The 19,002-nt window shown below is 36.2% G+C and overlaps 1 protein-coding gene and 1 long non-coding RNA gene across 2 annotated transcripts in view; one reads left to right on the plus strand and one right to left on the minus strand.

Moving 5' to 3' along the window:
• Positions 1-9,218: 9,218 nt before the first annotated feature.
• Positions 9,219-10,408, plus strand: LOC309476534. The gene is made up of 2 exons (XR_014198245.1): positions 9,219-9,716; positions 10,055-10,408. It is a non-coding gene; the product is annotated as an uncharacterized lncRNA (long non-coding RNA).
• A 4,163-nt stretch (positions 10,409-14,571) lies between these two features.
• The window catches only part of LOC309476004 (uncharacterized protein), a 51,557-nt gene continuing 47,126 nt past the window's right edge, over positions 14,572-19,002 (minus strand). The window contains exons 6-9 of the mRNA XM_082139078.1: positions 18,740-18,886; positions 18,596-18,627; positions 18,101-18,176; positions 14,572-17,668 (exon numbers count right to left, since the gene is read on the minus strand). Coding sequence (XP_081995204.1) covers positions 17,481-17,668; positions 18,101-18,176; positions 18,596-18,627; positions 18,740-18,886 — 443 coding nt within the window. The 3' untranslated portion in view covers positions 14,572-17,480. The remainder of the gene's footprint in view (positions 17,669-18,100; positions 18,177-18,595; positions 18,628-18,739; positions 18,887-19,002) is intronic.

A 19,002-nucleotide genomic window follows, 5' to 3' on the forward strand; every position in this document is an offset into this window, starting at 1 on the left:
ATAAAAAAAAAATAAAAAAATTTGTGTGCATCAATGCCTGGACAGAAAACAGTCAACAACCCAGACAAAGCGCAACATCCCCGACTGAATCCAATATGGCCGCTCAGCAAAATCAACAGTAGTAAAACGGTAAAATACTGCTCATTAGCACTTCTGCTTGTCTATGCCTTAAAAGTCAGTTGTGCACACAGTGCTATCCAACATCTATTTGTGGACATGACATTATCTGTGTAAAATACCGAAAGCACAACCAAATTGGGTAACGCTTTAGATTACAGCCCGGGAAGTACTGCGTAATTAAAATGAAAGTACAGTGTAACTTTAGGTAATTACAGTGTACCTATAAAGTACTTACGTGTAAGTATAGGGGAACAATACGTAAAGTCTTGGGAATAAAGGTGTAACAACCAGGAAAACACTGCGTAATTAAAACTAAATTACAGTGTAACTTTCGGTAATTACAGTGTACCTATAAAGTACGTACGTGTAAGTATAGGGGAATTATATGTAAAGTTTTGGGAATAAAGGGGTAACAACCAGGAAAATAACAAATTATTTAGGCAAAATATTTAGACTGTAAGTATTCCATGTAGTTACAGGGTAAGTATGACATTGCGGGCTGTAAATTAAAGTGGTGCTTCTTACCCTCTTGTTCCATGTAGTTACAGGGTAAGTATGACATTGCGGGCTGTAAATTAAAGTGGTGTTTCTTACCCTCTTGTTTCATGTAGTTACAGGGTAAGTACAATAAAAACACATGTACACACACACAATCTGATATCACTCGGAAAATTTTATTTGAAAAACAACTTATTTCAAAACGGATTTACAGCACTTTGTTTCTCTTGCTTGGTTTCCTCCTCCTCTTGTTCCTTTTCTTCTTTTTCTTTCTTTCCACTGATGAATCTTAAGAAGGAATCCCATGACATGTATCTTGCTATTCTTTATTATGTGTTAAAAGAAAATACAGTACAGAAATGTCCTCACCATTTACTCATCTTTTACCCTCATGTCATCCGAGATGTATACAAATTTCCTTCTTCAGATTAACACAAACAAAAGTTTTTAGAAAAATAAATAATCTCTGTAAATTCATAGGCCTATAATGCAAGCTCATGTGTTCATAAAAGTTGACAACAGCACTTACAACAATAACTACAGTAATCCATACGACCCCAATGGATGAATCAATGTCTTCTGAAGTGAAATGATAAGCGTTTGTAAGAAAAATACCAAATATTTAAAAAAATTTAAACTGTAGACTATCGCTTCCGACCAACTGTCACCTGCGCGTTCATGAGAGGGTTGAGTAAGTTTACGCTTGAAAATTTAAAGCTTGACGTAAGCGCACCGAAAAACCGAGTGTCGAATTATTATTCGTTTTTTTTATGTTTTTATTATTGCTCACAACAAAATACAAACAATAACAGATAATACTAATGAAAAACAAACCATGCAGAAGAACAGAGACACCAGTTCTCGCGCGAGTTTCACATCAAACTCCCGCGAGAATGCAATGAACGCTTAAAGCTTCACCAAACGCGAAGCCATTCAAGCCGACTCTCATGCACTCGCTGGTGACAGTTGGTCGGTAGCGAAAAGATGAGTAAATTATGAGAACATTTCTGGGTGTACTGTATTTTCTTTTAATACATAATACAGAATAGAAAAAGACTCCTTCTTAAGATTAGGCTAATCAGTGGAACGATAGAAAAAGAAGAGGAGGACCAAGAGGAGGAGGAAGCCATGCAAGAGAAACGAAAAAGGACAAAACATGCTACTTTCTGTCAGGACTTTAGTATTTGAAATGAAAAGTTGATTTTAAAAAATAATAAAGAATAAGAAGTGTAATATGTTGTAAATCTGTTTTGAAATAAGTTGTTTTTCAAATAAAGGTTTTCCAAGTGATGTCAGATTGTGTGTGTAGGCCTACATGTGTTTTTATTGTACACTCTAAAAAATGCTGGGTTAAAAACAACCCAATTTGGGTTATTTGGCAACCCAGCGCTGGGTAAATATTGGACAGAACACATGCTGGGTTATTTTGACCCAGCAGGTTGGGTTTTATACATTAACCCATCTGCTGGGTTGTTTTTAATCAGTGCTGGGTCAAACAACCCCCATGCTACAGGTTATTCATTTTAGATAGTAATAATAAAAAAACGAATACAAAAATACAAAAATATTAATAACAATAATAACACTACTGTTTATTGATTCAATTAAAGTGTTTATTCCAGGAAATTAATATAATCATAAATACATTCATGTTAAAAAACTGTTAGACATCTGCAACATAAATGGAGGCCCACAAAAATCATTTGTGCTAAAATGTTGGTATGTTAAAAGATTATAAAATGGTAAGATCTCAAAATTCAAAACTCTACACTTATAAACTGTAAAATAGTCTATAGCTTAAGATTCTCTTCACAAAGAATGCAATAAAAAACACATAAGTACATACATTGCAATTCACTTAAATAAGCAATCATTTAGTCCTGTGCAGCAAAAATGGGAGGCACATCTCTGCGTATAAACAGTAAGTACATACATTGCAATTCATTTTAAATAATCAATCATTTAGTCCTGTGTAGCAAAATAAAAACATGAAACTCTATACCTATAAACTGTAAAATAGCCAAGCTAAAAATTATCTTCACAAAAAGATTAAGATAAAAAAAAAAAAAAAAAAAAACTGAGTCAACTGTTCCAGAGTTTCCCCATTCACCAAAAAACTGTCCAGCCATTCCAAGCTCCAAGACAAACGGGAAGGGTTTTGCTTCTCTCTGCCTTTCCAGGTAAAGCACCATGTTGGTTCCAGACTAAATGAGGGAAAGACAATATCAGACACAGATAATTATTTAAGTGTCTTAGGTTTTCATAAGAGCAGTCTTAAATTAGTTAAATATCGTCTTAATTAGATTCTTAATTCTTTCTTAATTAGAATTAGTTCACCCAAAAATATAAATTTACTAATCATTTACTCACCCCAATGCCATCCAAGATATCCATGTCTTTCTTTCTTCAGTGGAAAAGAAATTAAGTTTTTTTGAGGAAAACATCTAAGTATTTTTCTACACAGAATGGACTTAAATGGCAACCAACTATCCCAATGTTCAAAGAAGGTTCAAATGTCCGTCTCAATGCAGCTTCAGAGTCTCTACACAATCCCAGTCGAGAAATAAGGGTCTTATCTAGCAAAACGATCGGTCATTTAAAAAAAAAAAAAAAAAAAAACCTTGATATACTATTAAACCACAAATGGCCGATGGTTTTGCTAGATAAGACCCTTATTTCTCGACTGGGATTGTGTAGAGACTCTGAAGCTGCATTGAGACGGACATTTGAACCTTCTTTGAACATTGGGATAGTTGGTTGTCATTAAAGTCCATTCTGTGTAGAATAATCCTGAAATGTTTTCCTCAAAAAACTTAATTTCTTTGAAAAGTTTTTGTTGAACAAAAATGTCCATTGCTGTAAAAGAAAAGAAGTAAACATCTGATTAGTAATATCTTTACAAAGTTAGCATGTCTTATACAATGCTGGCTCCAGTTAATTTAATATATATATAAATCATTTTAATAATCATTACTTAATTAAAAAATAAAATAAATAAATAGACAAAATAATTTTTAACAGCTTCATTAACTATTGTTATACCATGGTCTGGGTGAATACTCGATTCTGATTGGCTGCAGGGTGTCCGTTAAAAACATAGACAGTATATAAACTGGACACAGCGACCCCATAGGTTTCAACGGAGAAAAGTGAAGCAAATTAGAAGCACTCATTTCCTGATTGCCGAGCGAACTGCGCAGACTCAAACTGAGCTTGACGACGTGGATGTGACGTGAGCAGCCTGTCTGACAGTTGTAAGTCTTCTAGGAGCTGTGCCAAGAGAAATCTGAATCATTCCCTTCCGAAACTTGCAGAGACGGAGAGCGTGAGTAGGAGCTGTCCATGAGCTAGGAGCAGGAGAAACTTTACGATTCTCTATGGGCTTCTCCCTTGACTTTATCGGACTTTATGCCTCCACGTCCCCCCGATTGACTGCGAGCTTCTCCTCCTGTCTCTACGGTAATTTCCAGAGAGTCGCGTAGTTATGACGCAATCGTTAGCCTGTTTTTACAAAAACTGCTTCTACGGGGCCATAACGTAAGATACAAGGCAATGGAGCATTTTATACATTGTCGTGTTTCTTTAGAAATAAATAATGGACAAATGGAGTCTTTAAACGCCTCAGATGTAAAGTTATTCGCTGTCAAAGTGACGCCAAAATGAATGGGAGTCAATGGGATGCTAACAGCAGGTGAAGGCTTGTTAGCCAATGGCGGCCGCCGGGGGTGGTACGGAAATCGAGAGCTCGATTACCCCCCTGGTTAAAAAGTGATAATGGACACCTAGGAAAGGCGTCCTGTCAATTTGCCTGATGACAGTTCTAAATGATTGCGCTGGCTCAAACTCACTGATCAACTGCTGCGGTCGGGTCGCTGTGGCCACGTTGCTTGGCAACGCCTGTATACGGGAGATATTAAATAGTGCGCTCGACTTAATAAATAAAAACCCTCACGATTTTTACTCTAAAACACATTAAAGTATTATTAATTGGTTAAAAATTTATTTCTTTCGTAAGGAACCATGGTATAAGCGGGTTAATGCCCTTCGAGGTGTCCATTATCAGGTTTTAATGGACTTCGGCGGAGGCCGCTGCGCGTCGGACGGTTCACGCCTCGCCGTCGTCCATTAAAACCTGATAATGGACACCTCGTCGGGCATTAACCCTTACTTAATTCACAAGACTGTAAACAGAAGAAATGTTAATTTTGTGGATAATTAAAAAAATATTTTATAAAATCACCTGTAAATATTTCATAGAATATTTTTTATTCATTCCAATGTATTAGTCTATCGTTATAACAATCACCTGAGGGCATTGTGCCCATTGACTTATTTGATTGCAGTTTCAAGATAAGTAAAAATAATAAATAAATGTTGTTAATGTTTATTCTTCCTGGCAGTTTTTTTATTTTATTTTTATTCATTCACGATTCAATGATCATCATAGTTATTTTAATGATTGTGAACTAAATTGCATGACAAACCAAAATAATAAATTGTATTAGGCTATTTAATACATAAGCTTGGTTCCTCCTAAGGTTTTTTTTCCTCTCCATTAGGTCACCTGATGGAGTGTGGGTTCCTTGCCACTGTTGTCTCTGGCTTGCTTAGTTAGGGGCACTTAATTTTCAACAATATTATTGATTTAATTGCACTGACAATATCAGATGAGAACTGAACTGAACTGAATGACTCTTTTTTTTCAGAGCCGGTTTAAGACCAAATTGTACTTCAGTAACTACTTTGATTATCTTTACATAGTTTCTGAACGTAACTGAAGCAACACTGAACTGACTTAAAATGAACAATGACAGTTTTTGATAAGAATTATCACTACTCAGTAACTTTACTGAGCTGGACGATGACATCACCGTTTTCTGCAGAAATGCTTAGCCAAATTGAACTAAGGCGCACACACCCAAACACAGAGAACATACTGTAATAAAATATTTTATGTAAAGCTACCTTTTGAAAATGACTAAGTTAAATAATAGGTAACGTTAGACTTACAGCTTCTTTAGCATATCCAGCCACTAGCCAGTGACGTTAGCTGTTACACTGCATCCATGCAACACCACCGAGTCAAGTAACCCGCAACATTTCTGGAGATAAAACAGACACCAACAACTGTACTTAGACATTGTGACCGTGTTATAAGTGGAATAATTGATGACAGACCGTGTAAAAATAAGGAATGTTATGTGTAACGTAACGTTAGCATAACGGTCGCTAGTTCGACAGACGCAAAATCTAGAGAGCATTTGGTCCGTCGTCAATAATTCATATTTCATTTCAACATAACTTCTTGTTGATTTTCTGACTTCTTTGACTAACGTTATTTAACATTAGGATAGTTTTAATAAAACAGGGTTGCTCACCTTTACGCTCGCTCCTGCTTGAACCTCTCGTCCTCCTGTTGACGTAGTGATTTGAACAGTGTGGACAAAAGCGCGCGATCGCGAGGAGGTAAGCGCTGGGTCAAATTTTCCAAAACAAACCCAAATGCTGGGTCATTGTCAGCTGATTACGGAGAAAATAACCCAGCAACATAGTCAAAATGCTCAACCCAGCATTTGGGTTTAAAAAATAACCCAGCATTTTTTAGAGTGTACTTACCCTGTAACTACATGAAACAAGAGGGTAAGAAGCACCACTTTAATTTACAGCCCGCAATGTCATACTTACCCTGTAACTACATAATACTTACAGTCTAAATAATTTGCCTAAATAATTCGTTATTTTCCTGGTTGTTACCCCTTTATTCCCAAAACTTTATAGGTACACTGTAATTACCAAAAGTTACACTGTAATTTAGTTTTAATTACGCAGTGTTTTCCTGGTTGTTACACCTTTATCTCCAAGGCTTTACGTATTGTTCCCCTATACTTACACGTAAGTACTTTATAGGTACACTGTAATTACCGAAAGTTACACTGTACTTTCAATTTAATTACGCAGTACTTTCCGGGCTGTAATCTAAAGCGTTACCCAAAATTTTGCCTGGACGCGTCCACCTTTTTCTTTTGCAGGACAGTGGCTCTCCATGAGTGAAGCTTGACGTGTGTGAATATTTTGGTTTGGGGTGGGGAAGATATATATTTTTTCATCTATAAAATGTTCCCAAATGAACCAATAAATGATGTGGAATCCTTTTTTCATGTACCATCACCATTTGTGCAGTAGAGGGTTAAAAATTTGTTTGGCCCAACATAAAAATTTTTACTAAATGTAATAAAGTTAAAAATACTAGTGTGAACTAATTTGACCAAAACCAACTAAAATGTGTTCACCCAACTGTATTTACATCAAGGTGGAAAAGGACTTTCATCATCATCATCATCATCATCATAAAAAAAAAAAAAAAGATTATATCAAAATTATTAAGAAATGTTACCTTGCTGGAGAAATCAGGTCATATCTAATGACAGTTATGCTTCAGTAAAACATTGTTTTTACAGTTTGGTTAAATTCAGTTATAATCAGTAATCTCAAATAATTTCTTTCATTTCAACAAAACATTTATTTAACCATAGCAAAAGTAAATTTATTACTTATGTTTTTATTTTATTTTATTTAAAATTAGACTAATCTGATATTATTTTAATCTCCAATATGTTATTTAACAGTTGATATGGTTATTTAATGCTTCGTTAACTAGCAGAAGACACTTGTTGGGTTTAAATCCCAGTTGTGCAGGCGGGGCATGTTGTCACATTGCGTTACAATGAGCACCTATTAGAAATATGCTATTATATGCTATACTTTTATAAATTCTATTGAGAAAACATGAGAAAATGGTGAAAAAAGACAGAGAGTCAATGTTCAGAATTGATTTATTATTATTATTATTATGTTTTGAACTAGCTGGGTAGCTGTGTTTTCCTGTGTGTTTGTTGTCAAACACATTTATTTATTTTTTTTTAGCAAATATTTTATTTCGTCTTGTATATTTTTTTATTAGATCAGATAATATTTTAGTCATATGGTTATGATACAATGCACTGCACCTATGAGGCATATTGTCACATTTCACTTTCATTCTTTCGGGGTAAATCAAGAAAAAAGTATACAATGTATTAATGAAACAAAACCACATAATTGTACTAGACGTGTGAAATTAATGCAAGAAAATATAAATACTATAACCCTAATTAGGTTTATACTGTTGTGGCAAAATTTCTATTAAATCATCATCACTGCGTAAGAGACACTCTGAATCAAATAGTCTTTTAAAAAGTATTTATTCTTGCAAGAATAGGCCCAGTCAACCACACAGAAGTTACACTGTGGAGTGAGTGAGACACAGACAAGAGGAGCAGGACAGCTTTTATACTGTTTTATCTCAAAGGTCTTCCCTAGCTTTCCTCCACATTCCACAAACAAAAGGCTCCTTGGCTGTTATTGCTATTAGCCTTAATGTGTGCCATTAGGCTCCTAAGACCACCCCCAGACTAAATGACCTCTGATCTCAGGGGTCAGAGGCCCAGTCACTTCTCGAGTGTCTCGCTCACGCACCCCAGGTGTATAAGCATACATTAATCACAGAAAGTTCCCTGTACCCACACAGATTATAGATGATAAAAACATATGGCATTTCTTTGCAATGTCTACTGAAAATCAATGAAAATCTAATTTTTCCATTACAATACAAACTGAGAAAGTCAAAAAGCGTTACGTTGTGCCCCACTCTCCTATACATTTTAGATCTGAGTAGTAGATACAAGTAGATCTGAAAAAAATCTAAAAATAAATCAGCGTATGACCAGCTTCATATGTTGGTGTCATGAATCTCAGTCTTGAAGAATAAGAAACTGGATGAAATATTCTGAATGCTACCATAAGAAAAAAATTATGATGATGAAGATCTCAAAGATGAAGTTTATTGCTGCATAGGTCACCTGCACCCTGCACCTGCACCTGCACCCATAAGCACCTCACCCTGGTTCTAAGCCTAAACTTGACATAAACTGTAAACTTGTCCCTCAAATCTGATTGGTTGATTGAAGAGTTGTCCCAGGATCAACAAAGATGTTGATCCAGGAACATGTGGTACTTGGTGAAATCACGTTCACCTTGCAGGTCAGCAGGTACAAAGTACATCGGCATCAAAATTAACCCCCGAACATCCAAAAACCGTTTATCCTATTACAGTTTACATACATTTTACAAAATAAGGTGGATACGATGTATATGATTACAAAAACAATTCATCATATTTCTCAGGACCATCATAAAGTACTATTCTACAAAATGGTCATTTCAAAATCTTGGACCTTACTGCATATACATTTAGTAATAAAATGTACAATACAATTAGTTTTAGTTTTATATATAAACTACAGCATAAACTACATATAAAAATGGCAGAGAGGAGAGTGAGCCAATCAGCAGTTGAGGGTGTGTCCACTCATGATGGAGGAGAGTGAGCCACTCAGCAGTTGGGGGCGTGTCCACTCATGATGGAGAAGAGTGAGCCAATCAGCAGTTGGGGGTGTGTCATGATGGAGGAGAGAGAGAGCGTGAGCCAATCAGCAGTTGGGGGTGTGCCCACTCATGATGGGGGAGGAGAGAGAATGAGCAAGAGGAAGATTTCAAGAAAGACTGTAGAAAGAGAGATGGCTGAGTGACATTACAAAAGAGAAAAGCTAAAAAAAAAAAAAAAAAATGTTATGGTGAGGCAAGAGCTTTAGGACCCGCTTTAATATTAGAAAAGCTTTCCAGGTCTGGAGAGACCTAAATGGGGAGGCCTGAAAATGGATACCAAGGTAGCATTCTCTCTGCTCCATCTGTGAGTAAAACTTATTAAACTTACATACTTAGTATAGTTTTCCTTGACAAGTGCCGACGATTAGAAAATTCATAATAATTCATAATGATATCAGACTGAGCTGTAACCTGTGTGTCTAGATTGTTATTATGAACTGTATCAATGTCACTGTTCTTCATTTTAAACTTAAAACATATAAGGGCAGTGCACTTTTCTATGTAATGATATCGGAAATGAAACCACACACACATGAAACTTAAATGGTACTTACAGATTTTAGAGACAGATTTAGGCCACATAGTACTGATCATTGCGCTGCATCCTGATGTCTGTTTGAACAATAACAACATACTCAATTAAACACATCATTTATTTGGTGAATTAGAAGGATCAATGAAATAATTTTAAAGACAAAAAGAGGCTATATATGGATTTAAAAATACACAATAACAATATTTACAGTCATACGCATTTTGGGGGAGAATGTACTGTTCTTATAGCCTATAATTATAAAATATTCAATTAAACACATAATTTATTTGGTGAATTAGAAATATATATATATATATATATATATATATTCTTTTTTTTTTTGTAAAAAATGTCTTCACAATAAATCTTAAATTTCCATCTAGTTAAATTGTCTATTTCTAATATTTACCTTTCTAGCTCCTTCCGCAACAGGCAGTCACACAAGCAGCCGCAAAGAAAACACCAATTACTATTCCTGCTACAGCAGCTGGAGACACACCTGGATCTAGAACAGCTAAAGACAGAGAGTCATTATTTCTATAAAGAGCAACTGATATTACTGGTCTCTTTGATTTTTCTACTTTGTCATCAGTTGTATGATATTGTATGTTTAATAGCTCCATCTGGTGGGTTTTTAAGCAACAGCAGCTAAAACAGCATCAGAACACAGAGAACGCAACAGGAAAAATCAATCAAAATTGACTTAATGCATTTTTATGTTAATAACATTAGTAAACATTTGATTGCTATATATATATATATATATATATATATATATATATATATATATATATATATATATATATATATAATAAAAAAATTAAATAAAAATTATTTGTATTATTAAATGTCACTCACCAGTGACAGAAACACTGTATCTCCTACTGATGCTGAATCTGCTGTTGCTGATCTGTAGTTTATATTCTCCAGAGTCTGTGTTTCTGGTGTTTGTGATGTTCAGAGATCCAGTCTGATGATCCAGCTTAATAAATTTTTTATTACATTTTGAATAATACTGAATATTTTCATGTGTTAAAAAATTATGCAAGCTGTAAATGTACTTGTAAATGTCTGAATGTTACAATTATATGAGTTAAACATAACCTGATTTTCACTCAATAACTCACCAGTGTAAAAAAAACCATAAAGAACACTGTCAGTGTTGTCACCGCTGATGATCTCGAGCTTAAAAACTGCAAAGTATGGGATTCTGGTGTTTGTGATGGTCAGAGATCCAGTCTGATGATCCAGCTTCAGTCTGTCTCTGAATCTCCCAGTATCTTCATTACACTGAACATCTGTACAGATCTTACTCTGATCTCTATTGATTTGAGCGATGCGAATGTCATTATAATACCATATAATCTTCTCTTGTTGGTTTGTTTGAACACCAGTGTGTAGAGTGACTGAATCTCCCCCATCACTGACACGAAGACTCTTTCAGAAGCAGATACCCCTGAAGAAGAATTGAAGAGTGAAATTTAAGCCAAACAAAATTATATAACAGTAAAGTGAGGTGAAAAATGTCCTTGCCATAAGTTTCAACCCCTCTGCTATGACATTAGTTTTTATCCAGTATTAGAACAAATTAGTTTAGACCTTCCTTTGTCCTCTGAACAGAGTCGAGAACTGTTCCCAGGAAGGTTATACGCTGGCTGGGGGACAGTACACTCAATATTATTTGATTGACTAAATAATACTCACGAGTGACATTGAATCTCTTTATGATGCCGCTGTTTATCTCCAGTTTATAGAGTCCAGCATCTGTGATTTTGATGTCTGTGATGATCAGAGATCCAGTGTAATGATTCACCTTCAGTCTGTCACTGAATCTCTCTGTACACTGATCATCTGTACAGATCTTACACTGATCTGTGATTTCAGCGATGAGAATGTCATTATAATACCACGTCATCACATCATTTGGGTTGTTTATTACACCAGGATCTAAAGTGACAGATTTTCCCTCCTTGACTGATATTGTCTTTATTTCATCTTGTTCAGCAGCAAAAAACACCTGAAACACAAACCAACAGATGATTAGAAGATATTTTATTGAAAACAATCTGCTTTCCCTTCCCTGATCCAATAATATCCCCCAAATATGCTGCTTCAAATTATTTTGACTGTTCCTCTGAAATATTAATAAAGATTCATGATGAATGGTTGGGATAAATTTCACATCAACATCACAAACATATAGCCTATAAAACTTTAACAATTTCATCCTAAACCCTCAGAAACTTACAACAGCAATAACTAAAAATCACTAAAACATTCAAATTCAAACTGCGTCACATTCCAACTGCATGCTTTTTGTTTCATTATCATTAGCTGGAAAAGACATTGTAACAAATAAATGCACTTACCAGCCACGAATGCACACACTGAGAGCAAAATAAAGACCCTCATTTTACCATAGAGTCACAGAATGCTGATTCTGTGGAAATAGAAGCTTTTGTTTGTGTAAATACACAATTAAAACTGCGTTCTTCTGTATAAGAGCAAACTGAAAGCCGTTTAGGTCTAGTTGTGTCTGTAACTGTTGTGCCCAGGTAAAATTCCCATCTTTTTGCCCTACCTTTTTTTTTTTAACAAGGGCATTCCAGAAAGCAGGTTATGCAACATACCCAGGTAATTTTACTCAGAGTATAAGTGGATAACCTCCACTTTCTGTTTCAAAAACTTATGTAACTTTCAGGGTATGTCAGTATAGCAATAGTAACTTAATTTCTGAATATAACCTGCTCCGGAACAGCAGTTTACCTATTGATGAGGCTCCAGTGGGAGTGACAGATATATTATTTACATATATTATTGCTAGCCGCTCCGAAATTGCCTACCCTACCTTTAAAATCCCCCAACACGGCACCACCACGCAATATCAAGCCCCGGCCCCAGCTCCCCTGATAAAATATGTTCCCTCGGATATGGTTGCTAATGCAGTTATAAGGTATGTTTTTTGACTGACAGGGTACCTAAGCAGTGTTCACTGCTCCCTACTCCCTGAGCACAGGATATCTGTTGAAGTGGACTTCACTGACTATAATCACTCATTTGGAACTCCCTATCATCAAAGAAAGGCAACGACGGGGGTCGTATAACATATATATTGTAATTTACTTTAAAATGTAACATAACAAAACATATACATATCAAACAAACATTGTGTACTATCTGATAAATATAATTAAAACATGTTCATTGCATAGACTTCTTGTGTATTTAATTGACTTTTGCAGTAGACTATTAACAGATTTGAAGCTGTTATGTAACTCTCATTCATTATGAAAATACATTTTGATTTGGTTAACTATGTGTAAATGTGTTCTTACCCAGTCAACACGTGAGATCATGCGATGATCACAGTGGCATCACACCATTCTCATACTAAATGATACCCAGAGTGTGAGCAATACATTAGCTCATTGTGAATTCAATATGTTGAGAGAGGATCAAGGCAGTTCAAATGTTGGTCACCGGGGAGGACATTATATTTCCTGTTTCTCAACACTGGAAAAACACGGCTAATGCAGGATTTATTAGCAAACCGTTTGTGCTGTACAGTTGTGCTCTGGAATCACATGGCTTCAATAATCAAACCAGTAAATAAAATGATTGCATTGACATTTCACCGTCCAGGTTAACAATAGACCCGATATAATCCGGCTATGAGTAACCCACTTCTAGCCAAAATAAACCTTGAATTTGGTTACATGTCGTTTTTGCCAAAATAACTTGCAAGATGTATGATATCCCATCATTTAAGCAAATTAGTTTAATTTCTTCACTCGTTTCATTTCTTTGTTATATAATTGATGACTAGTCTATTCTTGGGCTATGGTTTAGACGTCCATTACATTTTCACTGACAGCTCAAATTTTGCCTGGTTTTAGCCTAGACGGCTGTGTTTGGACGGCTATTAGATGTCTTTTAAAAGCAAAATTGCTAGCTGGGTCTCTGTGGGTGTTTCTCAAACATAAGGCTGCATCTCGACTGCCTCGTCATCAAACGTTGCTGCAGGCCGTCTGAAGGATCCTTGAAAGGCAGCCTTCGTTTCGTGTCCTTCATAGGCCTCTTTTGAAGGATGTATCTGTATCCTTCACGGCCTTCAATCACCGACAATCCTTTGTACATATTCCAATTCACGAAAATAAACTGAGGGTCTGTAGTCTGTACTGCGCTTATCTGAGTTTATTATGAAATGTAAGACAAAAATAATGTCTTTTGTTTTGCTGTAAATTAATCACTAACACTGAACTGACAATAATGTAACACACTGTGAAACAGAACATGGCTATCGTTCACTGTATTGCATTAATAAAAAGCCAGTTAATGTAAAGATTTGTAATGCAAAGTATTTGTCAAAAAATACGTTTTAATAGTATGTTCGTACCGTGACCGTGTGGGCAGGAGCGTGTGAAATAGCCATGAGCTCTTACTAGACTTACCAACTCATTCTAGCATTTAACTGTTACATGTAATATAAACATCTAATATAATTCATGAGTTGAACAGCTAATTAGTTTAAGTAAAGGTTAAAAGTTTAGAGTGTGGAATGTACATAAACACAGTTATTCAGTTATTTCTGATTAAACTAAAATCATGACAAAAAAAAAGTTAATTTCCATTTTAAGAAAATAGCATACAGGCTCAAGTTCAATACACTTTTTCCTTGGCTGATGCGTTTCATTTAAGAAAAAGTTCGAAGATATTCTGCTCAAGGCACACAGTTATTGTTTTTGTTTTTATTGTTTATTGTTATTATACAGTTTTTCTAATATAAAACTCTCATTACAAATATAGGCACCATGATATTTCCAAATCCTATTGATCTTTTAAGCAGGAACTATACAGTGTTACTCCTCACATGAAAATACAAAACTTGGCAAAAAAAAAAAAAAAAAAATAAAAAAAAAATATATATATATATATTTATTTTACAAGTAAAAAAATTGAATGTTCTTAAAACACCATTCAGATGCTTAACACCATTGAAACGCTCGTGCAGCAGCCAGTCAATTATGTAATAAATCTTACAATAAATTACTAAATTACATATTTGTCATTTTGTAGCTGCTACAATTCACAAATCAAGTCTGTCAGTGCAGTTTTTACAGGTTCAGTTCCTGAGATTGAGTTTGATCAAGGACACAATCCTGATGTTTCATGGATCAAACTTTGCTTTATTTGAACCTTTGTTTTATAACCATTTTTTTTTTTTGTTAGTGTGAAAATACTAACATGCCTAAGACTTCTGCACAGAACTGTGTGCTAGCTTTCTTTTCAGGTATATGCTGTCAAGGCAAAAATGGCAATTGTACTTGTGCAAGCTCTGGTTACATTATCATGGCGACTTTCTCCAGTTCTAAACGAGGCGACAGGGAACTGCAAATGTTCTGAAGTTTTGTTCTGAATTCATGTAATGGACCCTTTCCACATTTCCAGGGTACTCCGAAATTGTCAACTCGGAAACTACAACAAATATAAGTTTTGTGTTCCCTTTTGGACCAATAGCAAAATAAATAAAAAATCTAGCGTTTCTATGATTTCACACAAGAGAATATATATATATATATATATATATATATATATATATATATATATATAAAAAAATATATAGTGCTTTTAAAAAATATTGGACTGCAAGGTTTAGAGCTTACACAAACAGAACTTCCAGAATCTGAAAATACTGAATACATTCAGTTTGACCAAATTGAGTGCATATAAACATGCCTACTCTGGGTCTCGCAGTGTAAATGCTACTAATGATTGAAGGAACAGCAATACTGGCAAGAAAGAGAGATATCCTGAGCTGTTCCTGTCTGGATCCTTTAGCAGCCTCTCCAGTTACACACTGGAAATCCTAAAGCTAAGCACTCTTGGTTTCATTACTGGCATTGTGATTTACTTTGGACTAGAAACTTCACTGGTATTAGTACCGACTCCAAATATTTTGTTATTGTGACACTATTTCCCATTTGAGCAATGCGATTTATAGCGGGTCTTCTTCCACTCCCCCTTTTTTCTTCATTAGGGATGTGCCCGAAGACTAATTCTGAATTCAGAAAAGCACAGAAAATGGCAAAAAAGTGACATGTTTAGGCTTGCTGTGCTTTTCGGTTAAATTACAGTACACCAGATTTCACTTTATTACGCGAAAATAGTAAGGAGAGATGACTGACAGAATGCTGTGATGTATTTGGGATCCTGAGTGTCATTAACATATCTAATCTTGTAAAAATGTGCAGAAAGCAAACGCACATTCAAACGTGACTTCGGTAACACTTTAGAATACTGTTTCTTTCTTACTGCATAACTAATAAGGAATAACTAAAGAACTATGTAATTCTTTATTAGCACTTAAGTCACTACTGTTAATTGCTATGGAAGATGTATTAACTGATCAGTATGTAATATAATTTTATGATTGTGTTAAGTATCAGTTAGTTAATCTATAACTAATGAATTGTGTCATACATCCTGAAGAACTACTATTAATTATCTACTAATTAAGGTTCAAGAAAAATAACTAAGTGGTAACTACATTGTCTTACAAAACTACATTGAGATGTGGCCCTTATTTACTAATGTTATTAATAGTAGTAGCATTATGAAAATACAATTTTAACAAATACATATACATTTTAAAGAGGTTTTTGCCTGTGCGGTTTTGTGAGTGTGTTCTGTAAGAATTCAACTTCAGAAATGAACCCCACTAAAGTGCCTTGTCATAACTAACCTCAAATTAGTTTTTATATTTTATATACAGTACTGTGTGTGTATGTTTTCCTAAGCATAGAATGCCATTGGAGGGAATGTGGCCAAATACATGAATTTATTCAATGGCCCTTGGCAATCATGGCCTCCTAATAATCCCCATCCATTGAACTGGCTCTATCACTCTCTCGCCTCTCCACCTATAGCTGGTGTGTGTGTGTGTGTGTGCGCACTGGCGCCTTTGTACTATGTCTGCTTTTGCATCATCTAAGTGGTGGTGGTGGTTGAGGAGATGATTGTAAAGCGCTTTGGGTGTACAGTAGAACATATGAAAGCGCTATATAAAAGCGCTATTAGTTATGCAGTAAGTAAGAAACAGTATTCTAAAGTGTTACCGTGATTTAATACCCCGCATATTGATAGTGGCTTCCTGATGCTTACAAATTATATGTAATTACCCACCTATACAATTGCGAGAGAATGCATAAGCATAATGTTTTCCTCTCATCTCATATTTTTTTACATTTATCTTGTCTCTACTGGGGTTCGGTAGAAAGCATCATTCACTTTCCAAAAATGGTATTAAACTTCAGGCACATCCCTATTCTCCATAGGGGCTATCGCACTAGAGGAACCTTTTCATAGTTCCTAGAACTATTGGCGGAAGTACCTGTTTTTTGGCATGTTTGTACAGCAGGAACTTGGAATGATTTTAGTTCTAGAAACTAATTTAGCTCCAACTTAGGGTCTAAACCAGCACTATAGGATCTATCTGTGACATTAGTGTACACTGATTGGCCGAACGCACGCGAAACACTAGCACCTGCCCTTTTTAAAAAACCTGTGTAAACAGATTATAGCCCAGGTTCTGGGGTTCTCAGCACTGTCACAACGAAAAAATAAAAGTCACAAAGACAAGTGCGGCTTACGTCACTTCAGAGTTCCTACTGGCGGTGCGAATGCAACCAGGAACCAGGATTAGTTCTCGGGGAACCACTCTGGTGGCTAGTTCCTAGAACTACCCAGTGCGAAAGTCTGTCATGTTCCCTTTCAGTGACACTTAATGATGTCTCATTAGTCATTGATGGGAGCGTCAGCCGGATGAGGGGACGTCCCATTAGCATTAGTCATTGATGGGAGCGTCAGCCGGATGAGGGGACGTCCCATGAGCAGCAGCCAACAATGGAGTATCAGCCGGATGAGGGGACGTCCCATGAGCAGCAGCCAACAATGGAGCATCAGCCGGATGAGGGGATGTCCCATGAGCAGCAGCCAACAATGGAGCATCAGCCGGATGAGGGGATGTCCCATTAGCAGCAGCCAACAATGGAGCATCAGCCGGATGAGTTGAGGTCCCACTAGCAGAAGCCAACAATGGAGCATCAGCCGGATGAGTTGAGGTCCCACTAGCAGCAGCCAACAATGGAGCATCAGCCGGATGAGTTGAGGTCCCACTAGCAGCAGCCAACAATGGAGCATCAGCCAGATGAGTTGAGGTCCCACTAGCAGCAGCCAACAATGGAGCATCAGCCGGATGAGTTGAGGTCCCACTAGCAGCAGCCAACAATGGAGCATCAGCCGGATGAGTTGAGGTCCCACTAGCAGCAGCCAACAATGGAGCATCAGCCGGATGAGTTGAGGTCCCACTAGCAGAAGCCAACAATGGAGCATCAGCCGGATGAGTTGAGGTCCCACTAGCAGCAGCCAACAATGGAGCATCAGCCGGATGAGTTGAGGTCCCACTAGCAGCAGCCAACAATGGAGCATCAGCCAGATGAGGGGACGTCCCATTAGCAACAGCCAACAAAGGGGTGTCGTTCTGATTAATGAGGAACAAGCAGATACACAGAAGGTAAAACAAATGTTCAGGATTAATGATTCAGAACTCTCTTAAAGTGATAGTTCACCCAAAAATGAAAAACGTTTCATCATTTACTCAGCCTTATGTTGTTCCAAACCTGTATGAGTTTCTTTGGTCACAAATGATGATATTTTGAAGAATGTTGACTAAACAGTTAACGGTAGCCAGAAACTCAAACAGATTTGGAACAACATGAGGGCGAGTAAATTATGTCAGAATTTTCATTTTGGGGTGAACTATCCCATTAAATATGTAAATTATTATTGGTGTTTCTGTGATGATTTCTGAATGAAACCACACATACTTTCAAACATAAAGATCAAACAGACACATTATTGACAATTCACAGGTCTTTGCACACAGCTTCAGTATCTCACCTGATCATGACCACTGCATGGTGTTCCGTTTCCTATTTGAACAATAACGACAAAAATACTTATTTTTACAAAGTTTTAAAGATTCTGTTTGTACAATAAATCTCTTATTTACATTCTGTACCATCAACTAGATGAAATACTTGCCAATTTGTATTGTTGGTGTAGATCTCCTGCGGCAATAGAAAATCACAGCAGCAACTGCAGCCACAACCACCAGAACACCAACAACACCACCAACACCACCACCAACAGCAGCAGCTCCTGATGCAGCAGCTGAAGATGAACCTGAATCTGGAACAGATGAAGAGAGACAGTCATTATTACTGGAGAACAGCTGATTAACCACTCCACCAATAATTGTGATTAATATTTACACTTTTCTACTTAAAGTATAAAGCCATATGTAA

Source organism: Leuciscus leuciscus (genome assembly GCF_965113295.1).
Source record: "Leuciscus leuciscus genome assembly, chromosome: 15".
Classification (NCBI taxonomy): Eukaryota; Metazoa; Chordata; class Actinopteri; order Cypriniformes; family Leuciscidae; genus Leuciscus; species Leuciscus leuciscus.